The following is a 20,404-nucleotide window of genomic DNA, read 5'->3' as shown; positions in this document are numbered from 1 at the left end:
ACTGCTGACTCGAGTCCCTCCTCAGCCCGCCCGGCCTCACAGCCACCACTAGAGGGTCGCGAAGGGGCAGCGTGGTCAAATCCAGACTCCTCCCGCCCCGCAGGTGGCGGAGCCGTTAAGGGGCGGGGAGCGGCAGGGCGGGGCCGTGGGCAAGCACCGCCCCTGGCTGCCCCTTTCGTCCCCCTCCGCGCTGCCCTGCCCTCTGCATTGCCCGGCTCCAGCACCCAGCCCTCCCCCAACACCGTTGCGGAAAGCACCTCCTCCCCCCCCCATCCTCGCTCCCTCCCGTCGCCTGGCACCGCGAGGGCGCGAGTCCCGTGGCCGTGAGCTGCCCTTTCCCGAGTTGGAGCGGCGGGGCTCCACCTGCTCGCCGTTTTGCTTGAGCGCGGGGCTGGCTGGCGGACCCCTCGCCGCCGCCGCCTTTGTCTGCTGGCCGCCCAGGGGCCGCTCCTCTTCCTCCTCCTCCTCCTCGCCCCGGAGAGCGAGAGGAGAGCGGCTCCCCGCGACGCGCAGCGGGTTTCGCCCTCGCGTCGGGGTGCGAGGCGGAACCTCCTCCCGCCGTCCCAAGTTGCCACAAGTTGGAGCCGGCCCCCCGCCGCCGGGCTCCGGTATCGGCGTGAAACAATACCCCGGGCTGAGGGAGGAGGCGGGGGCGGGGACAGCTCTCTGACCGCCGATGGGGCCGGGCCGGCCGGAGCGGCGGGGCGGGTAGCGGCGGGGCGGGCGGCCGCCGGTAGAGGCACAGCCCCGGCCCCGACGGGCGGTGCGGGGGCGCCATGGAAGACGTGGGGCTGCGGAGCGGGCGGGAGCGGCTGCCCAGCGCCGTGCTGGTGGAACCCGTGGTGCTGATGGTGGAGCAGCGGGCGGCCGAGGGCTACAGGCTGGTGGAGGTGCTGCTGACCGGCGGCGCGCCGTGGGGCTTCACGCTGAAAGGCGGACGGGAGCACGGCGAGCCTCTCATCATCACCAAGGTGAGGCGGAGGGCGAGGGAAGGGAGGAGGTGCGGCTCCATGTTGGGCGCTGCTGCCCCGCGGCGCCGGCGAGCCGGGGCCGGGCCCGCACCTGCGGCGGTGGCTGAGGGCCCGGCCTGGCCGCGCTGCCCGCTTTCGGGCCGCCTCCCGGCAACGCAGGTGCTGCGGAGGACACGCGTTCCCGTTAGCGCCTGGCTCGGTGAGCGCCGGGTGCTGAGCCGTCTCGGCGGGGTGCGTCGAGGGAGGATTTAGGATAACAGGTTGTTGCGCAGCGTCACTCTGCTGCTCGGTTGGAGCTCCGAAGGCACGGTCTTGTTTCGCATTAACACTCAGTGAAGTAGGTGCGAGCGCTGGCAGCCGGGCTGTGGAGAAAGCCTGGCGAGGGAGCCCGGCTGCGGGCCTCGGCTGCTGAAGGAGAGAGCGGGGTCTGGAACCCGCCGTGCTGACACCGGGCTTTCTCTGCCTCTGCCCCCCTGGCACGTGGAAAACAATTAGGGTGACCTTTTGCATCTCCCTCCTTCTCTAAACAAAAGGTCTGTGGATAGTGACCAAATCCATGCTCCAAAGGCAGGGGGAAGGGGAGGCTTCTGAGGCACTTTCTGGCTTTTTTTCGTGTCTCTTTTTGTAAATCCTTGTGTACTTAAAGCTTTAATCTCTGTGTGTTGGTCATACGTTAAAGAAGTAAATAATATTTTCTGGAAAATGATTTTCATCTGGATGCACTTTGCCTGCAGAATCCCCATCCCCAGTAACTGCTGGGTTTTCCTGTTACGACAACTTTCTTGTCACACAATCAGAAACACATTGAAATGGATCCATATGGAATTTAAAGAAAAAATCCACATTAGAAAAACATTTGGCTCCAGATCTGTAGGAAAGAAATGTATGCTCTTGGTCTGCAAGTCCTGTTAGAAGCACATGAGAAGTGTTAGAGGTCAACAAGTCCTGTCTTATCCACAGCAGAAATTACTGTTTTTATTTTTCAGCTTGCTTCATTGTGGATTTTCCAATTGATTCTTTCCTTCCTCTCTTGGCATTACTTTAGAGAGGACTTTTCAAGTTAGGTCTCTTCAGATTTTTTTCTAGATCTCTGCCTTGCTTTTTCAAGCAGCAACAGTCTGGCAAATGTGTGTGCTGAGAGGAGATTCTGCATCTGTTGGCCACTTACTGGTATCCTGAACTACAGAATATCAAAACTGCAGGCATTTGAGGGGAGGAGGAAAGAGCCGCTTACTATGTGTCTGGGAGCTATCAAGTGCCAAATCCAATGATTCTTCCATTCTGGTAGGAATCTAAACTTTGCACTACATCTAAACGCTGATCAGTGATACTTATTCATAATGTTGCTTAGGTATTAAGTAACAGGCTTTAAATATCTGTGGCATGAGGATGTAGCTGTGGTATGTGGGAAGAAGTGTCTGGGAATGGGAACCTTTTCATCTGGGTCTGTTACTCAAGTAATAATGAAGGGGAACCACAGCTCTCTACCTCCTGAAATCATCGCTACTGACCTCGGGCAAAGAGGCAGCCTGGGTCCTATCCTCCAGCCTGAGGTTTTGGGGTGGATTTTCATTTGCAGGTTTTGGAAGCAAGTGTAACAAGCTAGGTGTGAAACCTTTGACTGAAGCTTGTGCTTCCCATATCCCCAGGTCTTCCAAGTGCAAAATCTTCCACTCGTTTTTGCCCACCCATGTTGGTGTGTGATTTGTTTATTCTGTACAGCCTCTAGTGGTGGAAAACCACTGGGAAGAATAATTTGTACCAGGTGATTAAAGCAGTCCCTCAACTTGCATTTTCCTGTGTGGAAGGGTGGATTGCTAGGCCACCACAGAAAAGGGGAATGCCGCTTCTCCTGTGGCAAGTTTAGTCCTTTATCCTTTATTGAATAGGCATGTGGCAGTACTGGTCTGAATCACAGAATCACAGAATCACCCGGGTTGGAAGGGACCCCAAGGATCATGTAGTTCCAACCCCCCTGCCTAGCAGGGCCACCAAACATACACATTCTTTTTTTTTGAATTTTGAATCCTTCAAAACCTCAGTGAAAAGACACTGATATTGTTTATTTGAACCATGTCTGAGTGTGAGGTGAATACTGAGCTCACCTCGCTGAAGTCTGGGGCTGTTCTGCAAGAGGGAAGTTGCATGATGTGAAATGCCACTTTTTAAGGAGAGGAATGTGACAAGGTGCAAATGGAGTTTCAGATAGCAGCTACTTAAGGAGGATTTCTGAAATTCTGCCCTTCTCCTTTCTCACCGCCATCTCTAAAGCGAGGTCAGCCTTTGAAGAAATTTGCACCTTTATGTTAATGTTGGAAGTGTGTGGTGTAAACGTTTCCTGCTGCCTTTGCTCTGTGTGGGACAACTGCCAGAACCATCTGAGAAGTAGCACAAGAAAATGCTGTAGCTGAAAAACTAATGAAAAAGCTTCAGCTGTTCATTTTGCAGTGCTTTCTGCATAGCAAACTTTGACATTTGTTTCCCTAGTTGTGTGGCTACTTTACTAGCTAGCAGGAAGGGAACTTTTTTTAATAGTAAGTATCATGGGGACTTGTAAGGAAAGAAGTGGTGCAAAAGCTGTTTGGGAATTTCTTGTTTTAATTGAGTAGATTTCAAGCTCATAGCGTCCTTTGATCCACCAAACTACTAATAATCGCTGAGGGAAAGGCACGCTAAGCAGGAGAAACACTGTGTTTTCAGTCTCAGCAGGGAGATAAGCGTGTGTGCAGCCACTGGAATGTTGGGACAAAAAGCGCTGCGTGCACACAGTGTAGGGAGAGGTCAGCCTGGAGTCACGCTGCCGTGCTGGGTACCAGGCATCAGGAGTGGGCGTCCCTGGCTCCTGGGAGCACTGTGGCTGAAATGGGGCCTGGAGGGCATCCTGTGCCAGGTAGGTAGAATATCGAGTTCACCTGCCAGCCGAGAGCCTTTTTCTGTGTTTTGTTTCCTTACCTTTTTTTGTTGTTGCTGTGGCAGAGGCACGGAGTAAAAGAGGTACATGATACAGCTTGCTTGGTCTTTAAGCAGAGCTGGTCCTAAAGCCTGCCCCACCCACGTGCCACTGGTGCTGCTGATATTTAGTTTAAAAAAAAAAAAAAAAAAAAAAAGCTTGTAATGTTGTCATCGTGTTGCTTACTGCTATTTTTATAATGTCCCTTAAAAATGCTTTACATTTTTTATGATCTCTGCATCTGTGCGATAACATTCCAAAAAATTGCCCAAAGGCAGCTTGTTCTTGCCTAATTTGGCATCTTGAAAGAAAAGACCTGCTTTGTCTAGTAAAGTGTGTGTTTCCACACAAGGTGAGATGACTGCTCTGAGGAGTTTTATTAGAAGTTTCATAGGCTGTGGCTTTCTCCTTGTTTTTCTCTCTCTTTAAAGAAACAAACTCTGAATAGGAAGGTCCGACTGGAACTCTTGAAAATGAAAAGTCAGAGTCCTCGGCTGTGACTCTTGTGAAAGTCTCCCATACCTGCGTTATCTTGATTACTTTTACTTTAAAATGACTCTTATCTGTGATGCTCAACTTGTAGTGTCAATCACAGCATTGATTGTGAGTGATGGGCAGAAAGTCATTTCGCTTCTTGTGCGAGCAGTAGGCTGAAGAACTGTGAAGTTGCTCTGCAGTCAACGTTATTCTTGTTACATTAACAAATATGAAAACGTGGTAGTGTATGCATTTCAAGAAAGAATGATGTATCATTTGAATAAGTTCCTCTTTAATATCAGCTTTACATGGGCCTGCAGCAATACCTCCTCAAGCCATGATCTCATTGCAGTCTAATCTAGGTTGGGCTTGGCTGGTATTTCGGCAAGATTTCCAAGTGAAACCTGGACTGTTGCAAGAAGTTGTGTTGATTTAGCAGATAGAGTTCTTGTCTCCTGAATCAGTGCTGAATTCATGCCCCAGCTGGAGGTGCTGTCTTTCCAGAAGCAGCAGTATCAGGCAGACTTGTTTATTTCTCTTGATTTCATTATACTTTCCTAATGCTTATGGTTAGGTGTGAATGGTAGTTTGTTTAGCCTTATTGTTTGAATTGTTGACGGGAACATTTCTTCATTAATTGGGTGCAGGACCTCTCCATGTGATTTGTATCAATTTATTTTTCTAGTAGCGGGTGAAGTTGTTACTATTTCCATTTAAGTAATTGTATTTTAAGTAGTTCTTTACCCTTTAGCCTCAAGAGCGGGCATTTGCATTGTGCTGCAGTGTTTTTTGGGGAGAAAAGAAACATTAATGGTGCTGCAAACAGACAAAACAGAACGTTTTCTAAAATAAATACCAGTTGCTTCCCTCAAGTTAGCTGTCCACTCATAGACACTAGCAATTTTTAACCTTGACTGTGAAGTTTAGTGTCCAGGAAACCAATATTTGGTGTTAATCTCTGGAAATCACTGACTTCTTCAACAGAAATGCGGTCAATTGTGTGAATAACTGACAAGTTATTAGGATCTGCTATACTGTGGTTGAGAAATAGAGCTCTAAATGTTCATTTCTTTCTTCTGTTCTAAAAAAAATAGTATGTGAGATTTTCTTCAATGTCTTTTTTTTTCCTCTACCCATATTCCTGTGGTGATCAACAGCAACAAGCAGAATTACTCAGCTGCACGGGAAATACTTTGGACATGTCTATGAACTAGCAATTTAAAACCTGCATCAAATCACATTCAATTTTTCTGTTTAAACCTCTGCTCAGCTTCGTAATTGATTAAAGAGGTCTGTCCTTTGGAAGGCCTGGTGCTTAGTTTGAGAAATTTTAGAAGAAGGTTATGCATTAGAAGTTTAGGAGTAAAATAGCATCATGCTAGCTAACTTTTCTCCCTTCCTGATACCCTAAAGGTTTGTGGTTTTTCTTCAGTACTACAGAAGCCATTCAGGCTTGAGTGGTGTTCACACTTCTGTCTGATTGCTGGATCCCAGGTCTTGATTATGGGAAGAGAGGAGTTTGCTTTGATGCAAGAAGATACAGCTTTTCACTTCTATCTACAGGTTGGTGAAGGAACTGCTCTCAGTTTTAGCACTTGGGCTGTTGGATGAGCTCTTTGTTAGGGCGGTTAACTTACTGGCAGGATGGGGCCCACCTTGCTTGTGTGCTGCCCATGGTCTGGCTTTGGCAGTCCAAAGCTCAGAGAGGGTTATCTTGGCAAGAGCATCAACAGTTGAAAAGGCAGTAGTGTTGGAAGCTCCTTTCAAAGCTGTGTTGGTTGTTGTTACATGTGGTCTGCAAACTGTGCAGGGGCTTGAAATGATGAGGTAAGAGACATGCAGAGCTTCAAATCAGTTTAGTTTAGCTTAGAAGCCAATAGTGTGAGATTTAAGAGATAGTTGGTGTGCTTGCGGTGCTGAAACTGCAGCTTTCTTTTGTGTTTTGTGCTGCCTCTCAACACACAAAGGAGTCAGGATGCTGTCTCTAAAAGCAGCACTAAGAAAATTCCTTACAATAAAAGCATGCTTGTAGCATTTGGATGCACTTGTTGCTTCCACATTGCTTTTCTCTCCATTGCTTTTCCCATTGCTGGCTGTGTAGACAAAATCATAGAATCATAGAATAGCCTGGGTTGAAAAGGACCACAATGATCGTCTAGTTTCAACCCCCCTGCTATGTGCAGGGTTGCCAACCACCAGACCAGGCTGCCCAGAGCCACATCCAGCCTGGCCTTGAATGCCTCCAGGGATGGGGCATCCACAGCCTCCTTGGGCAACCTGTTCCAGTGTGTCACCACCCTCTGTGTGAAAAACTTCCTCCTAATACCCCTCAAATCTATCCTTATTTTCTAGTTGGAAGCAGAAACATTTGTGACTATTGAATCCTGCAGAAGAATTGGTGGGTTTGTGAGAACAGTTACCACAATAGGAGCCTATTTGAATGTTTATTGGTATGATCCATTTGTAGTTTAAATATCTTTTGTTTTTAGTGTCTGTTGCTACTTTTCATTATGAATTTTCAATACTGCCATAGGCATCATCAGCTTAAAAATAAAAAGGCCTCCAGTTATTGTTTGCTGTTGTCAGAGGATTGCCAGCAATGCCATTTATTACTCAGTTACCCATCACGTTTGTTTATTTTTTTAAGAGGAAAAAACAATGTGGGCTTGTGTGGTGTTTATGTGTGAGCTTTACTCAATAGACTGTATGTATTTTTTCCAGTAGAACTCAATTCATTTTGTATTCTCCTGCTTAATGAATATTTAAAGTACGGCAGTGTGGAAAGAGCGCGGCAAATGGGAAATGAAACCTTCTCATGAATAGATTAGAGAAAACAACTCTGTGGAAGTCACCAAGCCAATATAGCATCACGTAGCTGAGCATCTTTTTTCTTGAGGAAAGCCATTTGGGTTTGGTTTCCTTATGAATCTGTAATCTACACAGAAAGTACTTGACTTTATATGGACCTTGTTCCATGGGTCATTTTATGATACGAGTTTGAGGTAAGTCCCAGACATTCAGAGGTTTTTATTTGCTCTACATTTAGTGGTAAAGTGCTTTAAGAGTTTCCCAGGAGAGGTAAAGTAAGAACTGATGCAGTTTATGTTGAGACATCATCCACTTAATCTGTTCAGAGCTGGTATTTTGAGCCTGTTTGACGTAATTGCAGTTGAAGATTTTTTTTTTTTACGCATCTCTAAAGAAAAACATCCATGCCTTTCTCCAAAACTTATAGTTGGTTTTTAAAATTTATTTTAATTTCTGTTTAATGAAAGAAAAGGGGGTCATACCAAAAATATTGGAAAATTCTTTGAGAAGATGGCAATTTTTCTGAACGTCACAGGAATGTACTTTTCCAGTCTGATTCATCAAGCTGTTCAGGAAAAGGGTAAGCTGACAAGGACGTTTGTGCAGTTAGGAGATAGTTTCTTTCCCCTCCTTTCCCCTCGCCACCACCCTTGAAATTATACAGTATCAGTGTTCGGTCTGTAAGCAATTCAGAGCATTTGTGGTAAACATAGGTCAGGTCAGGAAGATAAGAGAATGGTTTGTGCAGTGTAACAAGTTGTTGGGGGATCTTTTCAGTGACCTTTTGCATGTAGTCCAACTCCCCCAAAGAAATTGAGCGTACTGCTTGGTACGTGCTAGAAAGGCAACTAATTACTTCTTTAGGAAAATAAATTGGCACGCAATTGTTAGGTTGGATCTTTAAGTAGAAACACCTGGAGGTGAATGTTTGATGGTAAAATGGAGTTATTTCCAAGTTCCTCTGAGCCCTTGTGAAATATCAAAATCAACTGAATGCTTTGAAATTTTTAGAAAAAGACATGGTAGCACTGGCACTGAGGGAAGGGTGATGTGTTCCTAGGCTTCCTATAGGGTGTTCCTCACCCTTTATTGAAAGGAAGGAGGCCTTCCCTTCCCATCTGCCACCGCCTCAGCTTTCTCCTCCCTGAAATCTTCATCTCCTTTGCTAAGTTGATAATTTTTTGACTGATTTAATTCTTCTACTTACTAAGCCCCATCCATCACCTCTGGTAAATGGATTAGAAAGGCTATTATCATGTTTCTTAAATACAGGGTTTCTAAAGAATTGTACTTAGAGAAGAGTGTTTGAAGGACAGAGAGCAGCCCATGTTCAAGGGCAGCACGAAAGTATAGAAAATAATGAATGACTGCAAGCTGGAAATGGGGAAAATGCAGGAATCTCTTCTCTAGTGCTGAAGGAGCCATGTCCTTTGCTGAGTTAACATGCCTGTTCATCCCTTCTGCAGTTACTTTCCTGACTGAATTAGATGGATTGTGGTGAAGGACCCTCATTGTGGATGTAGGTGGCTTTATTTCTGACACTTTCCTTGCTATTGTCTCCTAGCTGTTCTGCCAGTCTTACAGCTGAGATCAAGACTCTCTTGTACAGACTTGAGTTTGCCATGTCATCTAGAGCAACAGCATATTAAGTTTGGTTTTGTTTAAAGTGTAGCATAGCCTTTTTTAAGAAATGGAGGCATATCAACTTTCAGTAGGTTTTTATTTTTTTCCACAGGAAGAGATCCAAGAGTAAGTGGAACTTGCAATAAAAGGCTCTGGATTTTGTTTTAGAATGAGTTCTTCATTCTTGCTCCTTCTGTTGTATTGCCTCTGTAATAGACTTGCACTGAATAAGCAGCTAAAGTACAGAGAGCCATTAATGGGGAAGGAGAGCACAGTAACTTTGGTTCTAACTGAAGTGTAGGTACTTAATATTGTATTCAAAATTGCAGCTTCAGTGCTTTTCCTCTTCAATAAAACAGATAGATGTTCTCAAATTCCTTTACAAAGCTATACCGTAAACAGTATTTTGGATTTTTTTTGTCTCTTGAGACAAAACATCCTTTTCATACACTTGCTTTGAAAGCTTCCAACAAACTGAAACAAAGCAGCATCTCCCACTTTCTCAAATACATATAAAACTGTTCAGAATTCTTCTGGAAATAAATGTCTGATTTTGTACAGTGGGCACTGTAATAAGTTACTGTTTGCACTAACAATATTTGGGAGCTGCATATTTTTCAGTAAAAATGTTAAGTATTTAGGATAGTATCATAGAAACATGATTTCATGGTAAAGGAAATGAAACACATCCTACACAGTATCACTGGTATCATTAGTCATCACTGTGTTAATTTTCTGAAACAAATAAGATGCAAAAATGAGTTGTGGGTGTCTAACTGGCTGATATCTGATGTAACCAAAGCTCCAGCTCCTGCTAATCAGTTGGATTCAGGAGAGTGAAATCATTACAGTATTATGTTTTCTTTCCTCTATAAATACATATTTTGCAGATCTGAAAAAAGAGGAACCCGTGAGATTTTATTATGTTTGCCATTGCCTTTTTTTATGGAGTAGCAAAGCATTCCTTTCACAGTCATTAAAATACGTAGAAGAAAGATGTAAACATACTGTGCTGACATAAGGTAGTGTTTTGTTGGATGTTTATATGTGGAAAGAATGCTATCATCTTAACAGGGCAAACTTTAAGCTTTATGTGTCTGTTAAGTATGATTAATGTTTATAATAGCTATGTTCAGATTTAAGAGAAACATACCCTTTCAATATTAGGTGTCTCATAAACGATTAGTGGTCTGTTTCTTACATGATAATATTTAGGTAAGGTGCCTTTATTTTTAAATAGAAATGGTTATTGTAAAGGTAAAAATTATAAATTCACTTAAGTTCAGCTCTAATGCCGTAAAATTATTTCTACTTTCCTCAGTGTTGGCAGGGCAGAATTTAAAGCTTAGTGTAAACTTCCTTCCCCCCACCGACTTAAACTATATGTTCTTGGGATGTGCAAGATCTTTTTATATTTCCTATTCTTTTTCTTCTGTTCTGTGTAAGGTAGAAGCCAACAGTTTGCTCCTCTACTGATAAAATTTAAACTATGGTGACTTATTAGTGAAATGCATCTTATTTCTATGCCTATGGGAAGCATCTCGTTTTTCTGGGCTGCGGGGGGAGGCTGCTGTCCAGAGCAGGGAGGAGGGCTGTGCCTGTCCTGACACCTGGAGACCTGAGGAGTTTCTCTGATTGCTTAAACTGCTGTTAGGGAGAGGTATAAGGCAAGTCTTTTGTTGCACAACTGAATTTCTTCTGGCTGATTAAGGAATCCTCCTCTTAAAAAACAGCACAGACATGACCTGTTATGTCAAATGTGATTAAAGTGTGAGGGTGGAGAAGTGTATGGCTTTGGTGTCATTTTGGTTCCATGAAGCAAACGATGAGTGTGAGCTTACAAAGCTTCAACACAGTGAAGCAAATGTTGGAAGCTGGGAGACTCTTTAAATGAATTGCCTGTTTCATCACTAATTAGTTGTGTGCTGTGCATGGTTGTATGGCATCTCAGGTGCTGAACAGGAAAAACAGTATTTCCTGACCTTTGTAAAGCTCTGTTTTTTGTGTGCTGAAGTGCTGAAATGGTGTGGTGAGAAAGACTTTAGAATCTTTCTAGTAAAGCAACAAGCCTGAATATAGGCTTTAAATTGGAAGAGGATAGATTTTGACTAGATATCAGGAAGAATTTCTTTACTGTGAGGGTGGTGAGACACTGGAACAGGCTGCCCAGAGAGGTTGAGGATGCCCCCTCCCTGGAAGCATTCAAGGCCAGGCTGGATGGGGCTTTGAGCAACCTGGTCTAGTGGGAAGTGTCCCTGCCTATAGCAGGGGATTGGAACTAGGTGATCTTAAAGGTCCTTTCCAACACAAACCACTCTATGATATGGAAAAAGTAAGGTGGTTTATCTTAAAAGGCTATAATTGTGCTATGTAATGGAGAGTAAATCCTTTGTAATAGAAACTGATGCTTTGTGCTTGTGTATAACTGATATTCTTCATAAATTGTGTACGGAAGTGTCCTGTTAGTTGTCTTTTTACTACATTAAATCCCGCTACTTACCTAAAAAGCACAGATGTTCTCAATGCCTCAGAAGAGATTAATGGGGGGAGACAGGATGTCATTACTTGAGTGCTGAGAAAGCGAAACAACTAATATTTTCTTACATGAAAAGTCAACCAGGCATTTGAATCTGTGAGATTTGAAACATTTGCTGGTAATAAGGCTTCATGAGTTAATAGATTTTGTAGCCAAAACTCAGGTCCTTGCTGACTAGTTGAACTTCTCCTTTTCTGAAGACTAGAATCTACTACACAGTTTCTTGGTGAAAATAACACACTATCTATGCCTGGAAGATTGATAGTGAACTTGTGGCTCACTGTCACGTCCTAAGATGATAACATAGGATACAGGTTTCAGCAGAGTGAAGGGAACCACGTGCACGTTTTGTTCTAACTGCAGTCAAACCTAGAATGGTTGTTTGTTCACTGGCATATGGCCAACGCTAACTGGAGGTTACTGTTTGCTCCCATGCATTGTAGCACTGATTGGTACAATTGCCTCATCACGCCCTAGCACTGAAGGTGTTGGGCTAGCACAGACTTTGCATTTTAAATCCAGTGCTGCAGACAGTAGGTCTTAAGCAACCTCGTTTATTTTGGTGGAAACTGACTGGGAAATTGCATGAGCACTTAATTAACCGATTAGAGGGAGTGGAGATGAGTAGCAGGGAGTGGCAACGTGGTGGTGTGCAGTCACACACCCAGCACTGACTTGCAGACTGTAGTCTGGCTGACTTGCACTGAAAATTAATTCCAATTGAGGAAGTTGTTTTAGAAAACAGGAGATCAGAACTTACAGCTTTTGAGTTTTCATTTGAGAGCCATCTGAATCCACGTCTTTCTTCATTTCACAATTTCAAAAAGTGCATCCTGCCATCTTCTAAAGATGAAATGAATGCTGCTAATAAAATCCTGTTAAAAATGAAACGTTTCTGTTTGTTATAATTTCTAGTTGCAAAAAAGTACCTCTAATAAGAACGTTTAAGGGAATATGTTCACTAAATAATCACTAAATTAAATAATGACATATTACAGCTAAGTTTGCATCTGCTGCGAATACCTTGGATTTTTCTGGTATCTGATGCTGACTGCAGTTCAGGATGGTCAGTTTTTTTCTTTTTGAGCTCTAAAGAAGTTTCTGTACGGACTTCTTTGTGCAGCTTATTTTGAAATGCAATTTAAAAAAAAAAAACAACTGTATACCTTTCCCGAGTAATAGCACTTAGTCCATTGATACTGGTAGAGAGTATTGCTTATTTAAATGTTCCTGGACTTTAGATTGAAAAATTTTCTTTTAAATTTCTGATTTTTTTTATTTTTTTTTTTAAATCAGTGCCAATGTTAACTTAAATTTTTCTTGAAAAGCTGTGTCTGGACTGTTTCAAAACAGTGCAAGGAAAATTCTTCAGGGATGTATTTCACTGTTAACTGTGAGAATAGCTTCTGCCTTGTAAAGCTTCATTTTACAATTGAAGTCAGTGTTCTGAATATCAGCTCCTTTGCCCCTCCCAAAATGACAACAAAACCAGAAACCACACCCCGAGCAATTCACAGGCTTCAGGCAGTGGACAGTAGCTTTTGCCCTATTTTGAGAGGGAGGAGAACATGTCCTGTATGGCCGTGGGATCTGAAATGTTACTCTGTGTGCTTGTGGGGATGGTGGGCTAGGGTTGTAAGTGTAACACTTCATTATGGATCTCTGGTTGTTTTGCAGATTGAAAGGTGCTGCAAATGTGATACTTTCCTGTTAGTTTTTGTGTAGTTATTTGCTTTTATTTGTTTTATTTATTTATTTAAAGAGAAAACAAAAGATACGTGGCATCCTAGTGGCTTCTGTGTCATTTATAACCTGAATTGCACTTTTCCAAACCAGTAAGAACAGTGATAGCTTGTTGTTCCCTGTTGGAGATCAGTACTACTAGGGGGGACTGGTGTCCCTTGCTCACACGTTTAGGTTTTTCTTTGTTTGGATTCAGGAGCCCCATCTCCAGATTCTGGAGGGGAGCATATTGTAGTTGTTTCTTTCCAATGTGTGATCTTAGGCCTTCCTGATTTCTTTTTACCTATTCCAGTTTTCTCTACTTGTTACCTAAAATTCCCTTTCCTTTATTGTTTTCCTAGCCTGACTGGTTCTGAACAGGCAGAATCTCTGTCAGTTTCTCTTGGTTTGCTACTTTTATCCCTAGCTCCAAATATTTTCACTTTATTCAGTTTCTGCAGGTTGGCCTACATGGCTTCCTTCCTTTTTCCTTGACAGCTCTGCTTAAAGCACCAGCCATACAAAATGTTCAGCGTGGAGGATCTCGCAGGCCTTGTAGTTGATTAAGCCATCTGACAGCTGTGCACATTCACCTGGAAAAGTATCCTGACTATTGGTATACAGTAGAGCACATCAGTTTTCTCTATATTGTGACTTAAGCAACTAAGACGTTTCATCTAGCCTTTATTTTGAAGAAAATATTGTCTGGTGAGGTTAGTGGATGTCCTGTAGTGTTTGTTGATAGGGAATGATAAAGTAGCTACAACATTTTAAAAAGCAGAACTGGCTTTGATGTACAGTGACAGTAAAAGGAATTTTCCATTCTTGCGCACATGTTATTCAAAGCTTGCAGTTCTGGAAGGAAAGCAGGAACACCTTATGACCTCTAGTGTATTCCAGTATTATCTTTTGCAGTTAAAAAAGAAAATGTATGTATAATATATAGTTGACAGTTTCAAATGTGTTTTGTTTTTATCTGGTTTAAGTTCACAGATCAATTTCCTGAACTGACCAAAATTATGACGATGGAAAAAGGAAGAGCTTAAGATTTTAATAAGCAGTCATCTGAAGTTTATGATGCGTTGCTGTTGAGAACAGGGAGAGTGTCGTCTTGGGTTTTATAAACAAGGATGCAGTCCCCATAAATAAGAAGTGCTTTTTTTAACAGCTGGAGCTTATTGCTCTGACTGTTGACACAGAATTGCAGTTAATTAAGAGGATGCCGAAAATTCTGTTAGGTGCTGGAAGGAGGCATAACGGTTCCTTGAAAACTTACAAAATGTATTTTGCAGAAGAAAATTGAAGCATGGACCAAAATTCAGTAGATTTTTGACTAGAAAACACAAAGATTGGAATAACAAGTTTGGAATAACAGTAATAGTTGTTAACTGTGTGAGCAAAGTTCCACGGCGAGCTTATTTTATTTTTCCATATTGATTTGTTTGTTTCTTTTGTTTGTCTTTGGAAAGCCATTTGCTTTATGTAAAACTAGTTATTGGTAGTATCAGGAAAGCAGATGACAAATGAAGTTGGGTTTTGGTCTAGTAGACCCTCTTGATATTTTGTCTGTAAAAAACCAGGAATGGGCTTTGGGATTCTAAACTTTGAATTGCATGATGGTAAAATGAAAAGCAAATCCAAAGATCTGTGTCCTTTAAGATCCATTGGTTAGTCAGAGAGGAACTGAACAGTGAAACTTTTGACTGATACCATTCAGGTCAAGTACAGGAAGAAACAGGTTTTGTTTTGTATTACATCATGTTTGCAGGATACTTGAATGAAAATATGTGGCTTTGTTGGTGTTCAAACACAGCTTTGTAAGCCCTGTTTTTCCATGATTAGAGGATTGTTTATATATGATACGGAATTGGTTCATACTCTAAAACTGTACAGTATTTTCATTCATCAGTTAAACTCTAGGTGACTTTTGAGACTGGAGTGGGTAGAGCTGGGAATTCCTTCAGTTATTCTACGTTATCCTGATTTCCTGTTTTTTAAAGGACTAAGATTTCTTCAGTAGTTTTTGAAGTACCAGTGAGACTATCCGGGTAGAAGTAGTAACTAAACAATTTGTCCTATTTTTGCGTAATATTACTATATCTGTGTTTTCTGCTCACGCCAGTGATTTTAACTTTGTATTTAACATTATGGTAGTGTTAGTATTTGGGGGTTAAGCATCCTTTGCAGGTTTTTCTCTGAGTTGTAGAAAAGTCGAAATCTTCTCATTCTCTTTTCAAAGAGCTCATCTTAACAGTGAAAATATTGTCTCCTTAAAATATTCAGTTGACCAATGAATTGCATCTAGTAATTTGGCTTCTTTGGTTTTCTCCTGTGTACGATATCAGTTCCTTCTTGTAAAGTTGAACATGCTGCCGTTAATGATGTCTAAATATATATGAATCACATCCTGTTTTTAATGAAAGCCAAAGATTTGCTGTGCAGCAGGTAGGAACATATTCCAGGTTCTTTGGTACTAAGTATAGCAAACCTCAGTGACCGTTCCAAGATACTGCCCCTGTTGATGGGGAGGCAGAGTTTTGTCAGATTCTGCTTCTGCACACCCACATGTTCACATCTGTCATTTCATTTCATTTCTGCTTTTGAGTTCAGATTATTTCCAGGATCTAGGAAATTATCAATGTAAATTCCCTTAGAGTAACAAATGTCTAAAAAATGTTGATTTTTTTTTTTTTTTTTTTTTTTTTTTTTTTTTTTTTTTTTCTGGCTGCTGAGCCAAATAAAATCTCTTATCTCCAAAGACACAAAATCTCCAGTATTTTGGTTGCTACAGGATTTTTTTTCTGTGGCATTGTTTCTTATTTATCTGCTTGTGCTCCTTAGAAAAATGGAAAGTGCCCACTGCGTGCTGTAGACAGCAGGACAGTGTGTGAGAGAATGAGCTTATATGGGTTGAGCTGCTGCTGATTCTTTTTTCACCTGTAGAGCAGCTTTGTCTTTCTCCTTTAAGCATGTTGGCAGGCTGTTCTGTCAGAACGATACTGCAAGTAGTGACATGGAGGTAGACAGAAATATTTGAAGCAGACAATGCCAATGCAGCAACATAGTGTGTATTGCTTAAAGGTAAGCTGAATAATAATACTGAAGATGGAATTGTGTAGTAGAAGTAGAGCACTTACATGGAAAACTGATCTGGTTCTTTGTGTCAGACAGCATCTGCTTTTTCTGAGCACAAAATGTCTCTGCAGCCCTCTACTTAATATTGATGGATAGCCACTTTCATAAAACTGGATGGTTGCTGTCACTTAGCAAAAAGGCCAAGTGTGGAAGTGATCTGTAACACGTAACATTAATTAGCCTGCAAGTTTTGATCTACCTGTGGGGTTTCATTGCAGACAGTAATGATGTAAGCAGCAGAATTGGCTATGGATTTGGACTCTTGTGCCTTCTGCTACTAGCGATTATCTCCACTGGTGAAACTCCCTGTTTTCATAAGAAATATGCAGTAAGTAACTAACTCCACAGCCTAAGGCATGTTCTAAAGAATGGTGGTCTAGTAATAAAATGCGTGGATACGCTGCGTGTTCTATGCTTACTTGAAATCTGCTTCGCTGTGGCAAAACAAGATGTAGCTCCTCCACCCTTGTGGATAGCCTGTGCTGATTGTAGAGCCAACAGAAGAGTTTAAAGCTTAAGGTTGCCCGCTTAGACTTGCTTTGAGCAACACAGTCTGTAGCCTTTTGGCTTTGCACTGAAAGTTAAGTAAGTGCTTGCAGAAAAACTTGAAGTACGCAGTTGCCTTCATGTGTGTTTTGAAGCTGGAAGTGTATACTTCAGATTTATTTATGCTGAATTGTACCAGTAATATCAGTTTGTTCTTCTGAGAAGAATTCACTATCATCTTCCCATTACTTCTGAGGAATCTGCTTCTTGCTCTGCCAGACCAACAACACGCTTGAAGCTGCCTGAAGAATGTAGTAACAAACTTCCTGAAATTTTATGAATATTTCACTTCTGGAAGGTAGAACTTGTACTGTCATGTTTGAAATGCTCACCACACAGCTGTGGGATTTGGTATTCCATGCTCTGAGACAATCCCGTGACTTGCTTGGAGGTGCAATCCTGAGAGGGTGTGCAGGAGCCGCAGAGGTAATTACAAAAGAAAGATCAAAATAGCAGCAGGTTGCAGTTATCTCAGTGGCTGTATCAGGTGCGTGCTTCTGTTTCTCACAAGGAAAACCTCCTGAGGGAGCCTACGTCATGCTGATGTATGGTTGCTCTGTCATAACTTGGCTGGAGTCAGCTTTGTAACTCTGAGCACTGGAGATAGATGAAGACATTGTTTCTTGCTGCTTTGTAGTTTCAGAGGGAAAGAACTGCAGGAAATAAATGTGGCAAAGACATTTAAGCAGGTCATGCACCTAGTGATGTACTGAGCATCCCACTGATGAGGAAAACATCTTGGTCTCACCAATTTAAAGATTTCCATCAAAGAATAGGCATATGTATATATATACATATATATATATATATATATATTTTTTTTTCTTGCTGGAGTTGCTGTACAATGACTTACAGGAAAATTTCTGTGTATTCTCGATGAGCAGCTTCTGATTTGTTTTGCATTTTAAACTTCAGACATTTTGACAGAGCCATTATGGTGTTGAGAGTACACATCCTGCTGGTTCAGATAGGGAATAAATAGTTGTTAATGCTGAAAAGGTTAGGAGGATGCTAATTTCAATTGAAGCTATATTACCTAGAAAGATTCTGGTTCGTTTTGTTTGAGTGACCACTTACGGAGTCACTGCAAGTGAGAAGAACATTTCTGTGAACTATTTTGATTTAGTCCTAAACAAATGCCATTGGAAGAATTTTATTTGGTTGGAATAAGGCCTTGGCATTCTGAGCTTTTGTAAAACCAGCGATGACTAGCCTTAGTTAGAGACCAGACTTGCATTTCCTCATGCGGATTTAAAATTCTTGGCTCTAATTCTTTTATTTTATAAATGATAACTGGTGTTAGTGATGAATCTGTCAGTAATAAACCTCTGTCAGTATAGACTTTAGTGGTTGTGATTAATCTACTGTTCAGACTGGATGAACCAGCTGAACTTTCAAGTCAGTGCCATTTCATTTTAATAAATATGATAGATAATGATACAGATTTGTATCCCTTGCATTTTTTAAAAGCTTCTGTTAAACTTTGGCATTTAAATAGATTCAAAATAGTCTCTGTGCTCCATATGCAATTTTGCCTTGAATCTTACAGGCTAAATGGCACAGCACAGAGTTAAAAGACTTTTATAGGACAACTTTATTGCCCTTTCTTTTTTCCTTTGTCATTGGCTGCATTTGTGTACTTCCGTGAATGTCCTTGTCTCCAGAGTCAGAGCTCCAGTTTTGTAGCTCTTTGACTTGGGGTAGTCATTCTTTGAATATCTATCTTACAGATAGAGTTTTTCAGTGCTGTTTTTGAAAATGTGGTTGCTCTTGGAAACAACGTCTGTTAGTCCTAACTATAAGACATTGCCTAATTACAACATGAGCATGCACCTCTCTAAAAATCTCTTACCCATAATTGTGTCCTTCAAGCTTTTTTTTAAAAAAAAGTCTCAACTTTGCTAGCTTTATGCATTCTGCTGTATTTCCAGTTTCGAATGCTCTTAATGTTTTATGGATGTATTTCCTTGTTCCTTCCCTTTCTTCCCCCTCAGCCTGATGTGACAGGATTATTGTCTGGGCAGTCGTGTCTGCTGTATCTAGGAGTGTGAGGACAGCCATAGTGAGTAAGGACAAAGTCTACTCAACCTGGTTTTCTGTTTTTGCAAGTACCTGGTAGTTAATAATTGAGGAATGGTTTTAAGAAGCAGGTGAAATGTGATGTAATTTACTTTTTTTTTTTTAATTATTTCCTATCCTTCTGATACAATCTTTATACAGCAAGTTACAGCTATCTGAAGCATTTTTGTTTAAATTCAGCTAACGACCACATTAATGGTAAGTCTGCTCAATGTTGCTTTCACTTGACTATTTTTTTTTTTTTTACTTTGCCCCCCTCAAGCAATATGATTCATATTTGCTTTTAAGAGAAAGATAGTATTTTACATATATGTCTGTTAAATGACTTGGTTATATTTCTGAAAAATAACTGTCCTTCTCCATTTTTGTGTATTCATAATTATATCTTTTATGGACTGAGTACGTGCTAATTCTCTCCACATTTTTTCGAGGCTCAAATCTCTGTCCTAATTAAATTATTTTCCTGTAGATGTCAGACAGTGTCTCTGAGCAAGCTGTCATCCTTGTCACCTTTCTTGGTTCTGCTGGGTTCTTGCTTGGGTGTGTTGATGACAGTTGCACACAATTGTCTGTTTGTGATGCCATGCCATTGATATAATACTGCAGTGTCCATGTGGGTAGGGAAAGCCATTCTCTTTTGCATAATTCCAAATGTTTGTTTACATGTGTATATCTACTGTTTACTTGGACACTGAACTACTGTTTCCAGAGCATGGGCCAACATGATATAAAGTCTCTGGTATTCTCACCATTGCCTGTGGTTCTGTGTTTGCTGCTTGTTGGTGTGTGGTTTTATCTCAGATGTTTTACCTTATCTGCAGCGACTTCAAGCAATGCAGGGTTTTACTGCATGACCCTGTGCAGCCACTGGAATTTTGGCTAACCCAAATAATCTTTCATCATCAGTAAACTTTGATTATTCATCATGTTGCTGATCACTTATTAAAAAAAAAATAATAAATGTGTATGGAACTGCATGGGCTATAGTTTAGAAAGTGGCCTTTCTATTTGCATTTCTGACTTTCTTTTAATTGGGTATTTGAGAGAACTTTATAGTTTCTTTTAAGAGGTTTTGGGTTTTTTAAAAAAGGAAGTGTTGTATCGCTTGGGTAATTTTTCCCCATGTTGGTTCCTTCAAAGAATTTTAATACAACTGTGAGATAGAAGTCCACAGAAATTGTACTGTCCCACACACAGCAGCACATACTGCTGCACTTACAACAGATAGAAAAGATGTCATCAGTAAATTGGTAGAAAGCACAGTGGTCATGTAGTTTCCTGATATTCTCACAGTGGTCACTTAGGGCTGTTGTAAAGATTAATTTTATATGCCACCTTCACTTCGTGAGGTTGCGAGTTGGTAAATGAGAGGTTATGCTCCATAGCATGCATTGCTGTAGTGGATAGTCTAGACCTGAAGGTGGTTTTTTTTTTCCTTTCTCACTGTTTGCTGGTGCTCCAGTTTGTGACTGTTTTATTGATGCTGCTTTTGCAATAAATGACCTTGGTATGTGGGGATTTCTTAGATGACTTTTTTTCTGGAACTTTTTTCACTGA

General features: G+C 41.5%; 1 protein-coding gene across 2 annotated transcripts in view; it reads left to right on the top strand.

Annotated features, from left to right (window-relative positions):
• Positions 1-687: 687 nt before the first annotated feature.
• The window catches only part of SHROOM2 (shroom family member 2), a 121,312-nt gene continuing 101,595 nt past the window's right edge, over positions 688-20,404 (top strand). Inside the window, exon 1 of one of the 2 annotated variants that reach the window (XM_048938711.1) lies at positions 688-971. In XM_048938711.1, coding sequence (XP_048794668.1) covers positions 777-971 — 195 coding nt within the window. In that variant the 5' untranslated portion in view covers positions 688-776. The remainder of the gene's footprint in view (positions 972-20,404) is intronic. The other variant, XM_048938700.1, reaches the window with a different exon arrangement.

The sequence above is a fragment of the Lagopus muta genome, chromosome 1 (assembly GCF_023343835.1).
Source record: "Lagopus muta isolate bLagMut1 chromosome 1, bLagMut1 primary, whole genome shotgun sequence".
Classification (NCBI taxonomy): domain Eukaryota; kingdom Metazoa; phylum Chordata; class Aves; order Galliformes; family Phasianidae; genus Lagopus; species Lagopus muta.
Note: the sequence above shows the minus strand (reverse complement) of the source record. Positions and strands in the feature narration are given on the sequence as shown.